This window comes from Cnephaeus nilssonii, assembly GCF_951640355.1.
Source record: "Cnephaeus nilssonii genome assembly, chromosome: 17".
NCBI classification, from domain to species: domain Eukaryota; kingdom Metazoa; phylum Chordata; class Mammalia; order Chiroptera; family Vespertilionidae; genus Cnephaeus; species Cnephaeus nilssonii.
This window is the reverse complement of record NC_137088.1, coordinates 30957136-30965483: the sequence shown is the minus strand read 5'-3', so window position 1 is coordinate 30965483 and position 8348 is coordinate 30957136. Positions and strand designations below refer to the sequence as shown.

Genomic DNA, 8348 nt, shown 5'->3' with positions numbered 1-8348 from the left:
GTGCACACATTTCAGGCCTCTAGTAAAACCATAAGAACGAATCTAAAAAGAAATTCCCAAGAGCTATATGGAAAAAGTTGTAATACTTTTATATTTTTAAAAACTGAATGGTTAGTCCAGATGGTATGGCTCAGTCGATTGTCCCATACACGAAGGAGTCGCCAGTTCAATTCCTGGTCGGGGCACATGCCCAGGTTGCGGGCTTGATCCCCAGTAGGGAGAGTGCAGGAGGCAGTTAATCAATGATTCTCTCATCGTTTATGTTTCTCTCCCTCTCCCTTCCTCTCTGAAATCAGTAAAAATATATTTAAAATTGGCAAAAGAGCTGAACAGGCACCTCACCAAAGAAAAATATAAGGATGGCAAATAAGCATATGAAAAGGTGCCTCCACATCATGTGTCATCAGAGAAATGAAAATTAAAACAATGAGCTACCAATATTATGTCTATTAAAATGGCATAAATCTAAAACACTAACAAGACCAAACGCTAACAAAGATGAGGAGAAACAGGAACATTCACTCAATGAGAGTGAGATTGCAAAGTGGCACTGCCAACCACTTTGGAAGACAGTTTGGCAGTTTCTTACAAAATTAAATATACTCTTACCATATGACCCAGCAACTGTGTTCTTTGGTATTGACCCAAAGGAGTAAAACCTACACTCGGGTGTTTATAGCAGGGTTATTCATAATTGCTGAAACATGGAAGCAATTAAGATGTCCTATAGGTGAATAAGTAAACTGTAGTGAGTGCAGACAATGGAATATCATTCAATAAAAAAATGAGTTATCGGCCATAAAAAGACTTCGAGTGCATGTTACTCAGTTAAAGAACCTATTTGAAAAGGCTGCAAACTGTATGATTCCAACTATATGGCATTCCAGAAAAGGCAATATTATGGATACAGTAAAAAGATTAGTGATTGCCAGGGGTTATGGACAGGGAAAGAATGAATAGGGAGAGCAGAGCATTTTTAGGGCAATGAAATTATTCAATATACCATAATGATGAATACATGTCATTATGCTTTCGTCAAAATCATAGAATGTACAACACCAAGAGTGAACCCTAATGTACACTGTGGGCTTTGGGTGATGATGTGTCAATTAGGTTCATCAGTTGCAACAAATGTACCACGCTGGTGCGGGATGTGACAGTTGGGGAAATTATACATGTGTGAACCTAAAACTATGCTGAAAAGTAAAATCTATTACTTTTAAATGCTACAAATATATTCTCTCATGTCTTCTCTTAAGTTCCTTAAAAGACATCTCTGTATATGCAATAATTAAACACGATATTACTGGATTCATAACATAAGTATAATATAGATGAGAATATAGAACAAAGAAGAGGGAATGGAATTCTATTGGAGCAAAGTTTCTATATATTATTGAAATTAAGTTAATATTATCTTAAGTAAATTTTTATAAGGTGCATATTGTGATCCTTAGATCCCCACTTCAAAAAAAAACAGCTCAAAATAATATGGTTAAAAAATCAACAGAGAAATTTATAATGATACACAAACAAAATATTTATTTTACAAAAGAAAAATTATTTTCTCTTTTCAAGGAGCAACAGAGGAACCAAAAAAAAGATAGTACAATTAGAAAACAAATATTAAAATGGCAAGTGTAAATGCAACAATATTAATAATTACCATAAATACAAATGATCTAACCAGTGGTCGCCAACCTTTCGGACCTCACAGACCACCAGTGGTCCGCGGACCACCGACCGGTTGGCGACCGCTGCTCCAAAGGTTTCCTTAAACCAGCGGTCGCCAACCTTTTGGACCTCGCGGTAGGAGGTAGGAAGTGTTAGAATGGATTTAAAAAGCAAGATCCAATTGTGTGTTGTTATAAGAGACATCCTCAAGCAGTGCCCTGGGCGGTCTGTCTCTTGCTTCAACAGTGTTTGGACAGAGCAGACCCAGGGACGCCCCTTCTTCCAGCCTCTGACCACTGTCCTGTGTCTTATCCAGTCACCACCTTCAGAACCACCTCCGGGACCAGCCAACACACCGGGGGTTTTTTCTACCTTAACTCCTTATTGCCCAACAACCATGAGCTCCCACATTAGTCAGAATTATTCCACTGAGGTGGAGGCTGCGGCCAACCGCCTGGCCAGCCTCCATCTGCGGGCCTCCCACACCTACCTCTCTCTGGGCTTCCATTTCGACAGGGACGATGTGGCTCTCGAGGGCGTGGGCCGCTTCTTCCTGAGTTGGTGGAGAAGAAGAGCGAGGGCGCTGAGCGTCTCTTAGAGTTGTAAAACTAGCGCGGTGGTGGCATTCTCTTTCAGGATGCGCTGAAGCCTCCCCAGATGAGTGGACAAAACTCAGGACGCCATGGAGGCCGCCCTGGCCTTGGAGAGGAACCTGAACCAGGCCCTTTTGGAGCTGCAGGCCCTGGGTTCTACCTGCGCAGACCCCACTCAGCTCTTTGACTTCCTGGAGAATCACTTCCTGGGTGAGGAGGTGAAACTCATCAAGAAGATGGGAGACACCTGACTAACATCCACCCACAGGCTGGCCGGCCCCAGGCTGGGCGGGGCGAGTATCTCTTCGAGAGGCTCACACTCAAGGACTTTGGAGCCCAGAGGCCTTTGAGGGGCCCCTCTGCATCCCCCTGGTGTCTGGCTTTTACCTGAGCCTCTTCCCCAAACTACTAGCCATTCTTTTAACCACTCTGAAGCCCTCTCCCATGCACTGGACCAAATAAAACAATAAAGCTTTTTCCAGCAGAGAGAGAGAGAGAGAGAGAGAGAGAGAGAGAGAGATCCTCAAGATTCAAAGTAACCATAGGCAAGAGAGTTGGAGTGGCTATATTAATATTGGAAGAAAGTCGACTGTAAGGCAGGAATTATTATTATTAGAAAAGAGCTATTTTATGATGATAAAAAGGTCAATAAACTGGGACTATATAATAATTGTAAATGTACATTCACCTATAACAACAGAGCCCTAAAATATATGAAGAAAAACTGACAGAACTAAAGGCAGAATAGGCAATTCAATAATTATAACTGGAAGTCTTAATACTTCACTCTCAAAAATTGGCAGAACAATTAGAAAGAAAATCATCAAAAATAGAGAACACTTGAACACCACTATTAACTAACTCAACCTGACATATATGAAACACTCTATCCAAAGACTGCAGAATATGCATTCTTTTAAAATACACAGAACAAACCACATTCTGGGCCAAAAAATAAGTTTCACTAAATTTTGAAAAAGAGTGAAATCATACAAAGTATGTTCTCTGAATGAAACAGAATTAAGCTATAAGTCAACAAAAACAAAACTCTGGAAATTTTCCAAATATTTATAAATTAAGCAACACACTTGCATATAATCTAAAGAAGAAACCACAAGGAAACTGGAAAATATTTTGAACTGGGTAAAAAGGATTATAAGAAAAATATTACAAACATCTTTTTTTGCCTGGCTGGTGTGGCTCAGTGGTTGAGTGTTGACCTATGAACCAGGTCACACAGTTCAATTTCTGGTCAAGGAACATGCCCGGTTGCAGGCTTGATCCCAGTAGGGGGCATGCAGGAGGCAGCTGATCCATAATTCTCTCTCATCACTAATGTTTCTGTCCCTCTCTCCATCTCCCTTCCTCTCTCTGAAAAAAAAAATATATTTTTTTTAAAAAATCTGTATGTCAACAAAATATGAGATAGATAAAATGGACAAATTCCTAGCCCTGGCCAGGTGGCTCGGTTGGTTGGAACCTCACCCTGTGGGTCAAAAAGGTGGTGAATTCAGTTCATACCTAGGTTGCAGGTTTGATCTCCGGACAGGGTATACCAACATTTCTCTCTCACATAAATACCTTTCTCAATCTCCCTCTCCCCCTCCCCCTCCTCCTCCCCTCCTCCTCTCCCTCTCTCTCTTTCTCTAAAGTCAATAAAAATATATTCTCGTGTGAGGATTATAAAATAAAAAATGGATACATTCCTATAAAAACACAAATTACCAAAACTGACTTAAGAAGAAATAGAATGTCTGAATAGACCTACAATATTTTTTTAAAATTGAACTAGCAATTTAAAATCTTCCCACAAAGGCAAGTCCACCCCTAGCTGGTTTGGCTTAGCGGATAGGGAGTTCACAGTGAGGATTCACAGGGCACAGGGCAATGAGGGGCTCACAGGTGACGGGCTGAGGTCAGAGTAGCAGCAGACACGAGGCGGCGCCACTGGGTTCCGAACCCCACTCCTGGCCAGGCCAGGGGCCTAGGGCTCCTCCTGGAGTCCTGGCCAGCTTTGAACTCCTCCATCTGTCCCCTACACATGGCACCTTCACCCTCCCCCTCCTGAATGTTGCCCGCATTATTCATCGAATGTGGAATGTTCACGGATCGAAGACAGAATTCTCCAGGGCCAAAGCAATTCTTTCCTGCAAGCTCCTCCCACCACCGAGCCCTCTACCCAGACACCGGAAACACAGCAGCTGTTCCCACCGCCTGAGAGCCCGGGTGTAGGTTCCAACCGCAGGCACATGTGCCCAGCGGGGACCACCACAGGGTCGTGCCACTTCCGGGGAATTTCCGCCCACACAGACGGGAAGACCGGAAATCCAGCCGTAAGGGCAGATGCAGGCCAGTTAGTGCTGGCAAAATCCCCGAATGCAGCCCAGGAAGTTTGAGTTCCCTTATGACTCCGTCATTAACCAGCATAAACCACCCCTGGAACCTGAAGCCCTCCACTGCTAAATGAAAACAAGTTCATTTTAACTCTAGTGCAAAACAACTTTTTGGAGGTGCTTACCGAGAATTCCTGGGCTGCACGCTCCGGGATTTCTGATTCAGTGGTCCTGGGGTGGGGCAAAGAATCTGCATTTTCCACAGATTTCCCAAGGAATGCCATTGCTTCCAAGTCACAGACCACTAGCTCAAATGTCCATCAAGAGAGCCCTGATTTAAATATAATTCCGAATAAAGGAATACTATGCAGCCCTAAAAATGTGAGTCTTTAGTATGCTATTTTGCAAAAAGGGACAAAATGAGCAATCATGTGGTTAGGAGACAGGGGCAGAAGGTAATATGTCCTTGTCCTCTGTCACCATATGAAAATATTACATATTACAAAATCAGCGTTGGGCGTTTACTCCTAACACGTTGAGCCACACCTTCGCTTTTGCAGCCACCGTGTCCCTCGCACACCACGCACAAGAGTTCCGGGCTCCGGGACATAATCTGCATGGTATTTTTATCTGTAAATTGGGCTCAAAACAGATACACTTCGCTGCTGTAGTTTAGGTCAAACCCTTCAGTTTATGGTAGCATAAAAATTACGATAGTACTACACTGATAGAAAGATATATATATACAGTCGTAAGTGGATCGTCCGGAGGCTGCTATTAACACACTCCATTCTAACACGACTGAAAGGATCTGATAGTAATTCACAACTTAGGCAAACAGAAAACAATGATGTAACCCCAAAATTCACCCCACCCCCAAAGAGAAAAGCTCAGGTCACCAGGGGATGGGGCTTGGCGGGGAAGACGGTCTTACGTGTCGGTATCCTGGGACAGCATTCTGTTGGTGAGACCAGGAACCTAATCCGCGTTCGGGTTATCCTGTCCTCCGCATCCGAGGTCAACTCAAAAAACAACAGGAACTACCCTGGAAATCAAGCCCAGAGCATCATGGTCGTTCGGCCCAACGGGGCCTCCTTACAGGGACTTATCAACTACAGCCGCCGATATTGGGCGGCAAAGTTGCCCCCATCTCCGCGGGGCGGAGCCTCGGAAGGGGCGGAGCTTAGCCAGAAGCGGTGAGACGCAGGTTCCGGGCGTCTCAGGGCACGCACGCGTGGGTCAGCGTGGGTGGATAAAGGTTCGAAGCCCAGGCGCAGGTTCCCACAAGCCAGACTGCCGGCCTGTTGGGAGGACGCCCAGGAGCTCCAAGGACTTGCCCCGAGGACTTGCCCCGCGACGCGCGGCGCTTCACCCACCCCGCCCGCAGCCCGCTTCACCTGTCGCAGCCGCCGTCGCTGGGGGACACTCGCCCTCTGCCAGGCCCCAGGAGCACCGCCCGCAGCGCCGCTCGGATGATAGGCAGACGCCTCTTCAGCCCCAGCTCCTATGCTGCGCCCTGGTGGGAACCGCAGTCCGGGGGACCCGGCCCCGCCAAGCGCCGCCGAATTGAGGAGCCCGCGGGCCCTGAACACGGAATGGCGCCCAGCCTGCCAGGCCCGGCCGAGTCCGAGTCCCGGGCCGCCGACGCGCTCACCTCCGTGGTGGTCCTGGCTGCGGGCTGCGCCCTGCAGCTGCCTCTGGACGGCGTCGACCTGGTGCTGGAGCCCGAGCCCACGTCGGTCCTGCAAGTGTGTCTGGGAGGGCACACCCTCGTGCTGGTGCCCGAGGCCCTCTTGGGCTCGGGAGCGGGGGCGCACTCGCCCGTCGGCCTGGAACCCGGCGCTCTCCCGGATGCTCCCGGGGGAGGCGTCGCCATCCAGCAGGGATTCTTCTGCGCATTTGTCCCCGAGATCGCCGTCCCAGAGATCGCCGACCCAGAGATTGTCGTTCCAGAGATCGCCGTCCCCGAGATCGCCGACCCAGAGATCGCCGTCCCCGAGATCGCCGACGCAGAGATCGCCGTCCCAGAGATCGCCGTCCCAGAAGAGGCCTACGACGAGGACGCGGCCCCCGGGTTCCTGACTCCTTGGATGGTCGCTGCAGCCGGCTCAGTCGCTGGAACGGGGTTAGGGACCCACCCGCACGGCCCCATCAGAGCGCCACGGCCTCGGGCCCCCACGCCTAGTCCAGAGAGACGCCCGCCTGGTACCCACTACAACCTGGACTTCCACCTTTGGGAGCCCTTCCCCAGCTCACCACTCCAACCTCTACCTCCGTCCCCCAGTCCAGGTCCTCAGGTGCGCCCCCGGCGCCCTCTGGGGCCTGCTCCCAAGGCCCGGAAACGGCTGTTCCAGGAATGAACTGCTACGATCCCGCCCCACGGGGCTGAGGACCAGGAGAAGGTATTCTGATAGCGGTTGTGTGTATATTGCACAACCTACAAGAATGACCAAGGACATACTCTCTTGATGCAGGCTGCTTTGCAGAATTTTCTATCAATGGTAGACTAAAACTTTTGGAAGAAAGATCACAAAGCAGCAAAGAAATGCTGCTTGAAATACAGGATACTTGACTTTGGGTGGTGAGCAATGCTATGTACAGATGATGTATTATATATAATTGTGCACTTGAAACTTATGTAATTTATTAATGCCCCCCCAATAAATGTAATATTTAAGAAATATTTTTTAAATATAATGTACATCCAGATTGCTACTTGCGTTGTTTTCTTTATATAGGTCACCTTTAAGCAGTTCCATTCCCCCTAGTTTTGCTTCATACCTCGGCTCCAATACTTTTCTCTTAAAATACTTCCCTTCCCTAGTAACCTACCACTGTACCTCTTTTCTCCCGAATTAGAGTAATTACTAAATTTCTTTTGTATAATAGGTTTTGGCCCTAATATCCATGGCACTAGCCCCTTTTGGGAGGACCTAGCAAATAGCTATATGTGGACAAATGTCTGTTGTGAACAAAACAAACAGAATGGGGAACAATGACTGTGCACCCTCCTCTCTTTTTAATGACTAGGTAAGCCATGATTTAACTATATTTCTGGGTTTATGGAGGTTTTTTCCCCCAAAGTATCAACTCTTTTCCATTATTTTCTTATAGTTTAATATAATTTTCCTGTCCTGGAAATGTAATTCTAAAGACTGTATTTTTATAGTTCTAAGACCCTAGATATACTTTGTACATTGGTACTGGCATATGGAAATAATTTATTCTCATATTGATCTGGTATCCAGCAATTATTTAATTTCTTTAATGGCTTATTTGTAGATTCTCTTGCTTGAGTGATAAAGACAATACTATCCTATCTAATAATAAAAGAGTAATAATGCAAATTGACCAACACTCCAACACACAAGATGGCTGCCCCCATGTGGTCAAAGATGGCTGCCCCCATGTGGACACAAGATGGCCGCCACAAGATGGCCAGCAGGGGAGGGCAGTTGGGAGGGACCAGGCCTGCAAGGGAGGGCAGTTGGAGGCGATCAAGCCTGCAGGGAAGGGCAGTTGGGGGGGACCCAGGCCTTCAGGGGAGGGCAGTTAGGGGTGACCAGGCCAGCAGTGTGGTCATTCATACTGATAGGCCTTCTAAAGAAGTATCTTTGCATTTTGGTTATTCTACATTATTTTATACAATTCTAATTCCACCCTTGGTTTTTTTTGTTTTGTTTTGTTTTTTGTTGTTTATTGCAACCATATACCCACCACTCCTAATTTTAAAATTATTTTTCCAGGT

At 46.6% G+C, this 8348-nt stretch overlaps 1 protein-coding gene and 1 pseudogene across 2 annotated transcripts; both read left to right on the top strand.

The window, feature by feature from the left end:
- Window positions 1–2071: 2071 nt before the first annotated feature.
- LOC307113437 (ferritin light chain-like) lies at window positions 2072–2658 on the top strand (annotated as a pseudogene). The gene has a single exon. The product of its transcript is annotated as a ferritin light chain-like (transcript).
- Window positions 2659–6072: 3414 nt separating this feature from the next.
- LOC307113436 (proline-rich protein 23C-like) lies at window positions 6073–6960 on the top strand (the record flags this gene model as incomplete). The annotated part of the gene is made up of 1 exon (XM_079795059.1): window positions 6073–6960. The coding sequence occupies one exon, from the start codon at window positions 6073–6075 to the stop codon at window positions 6958–6960; it is 888 nt and encodes a 295-aa protein (XP_079651185.1).
- Between the last annotated feature and the right edge of the window lie 1388 nt (window positions 6961–8348).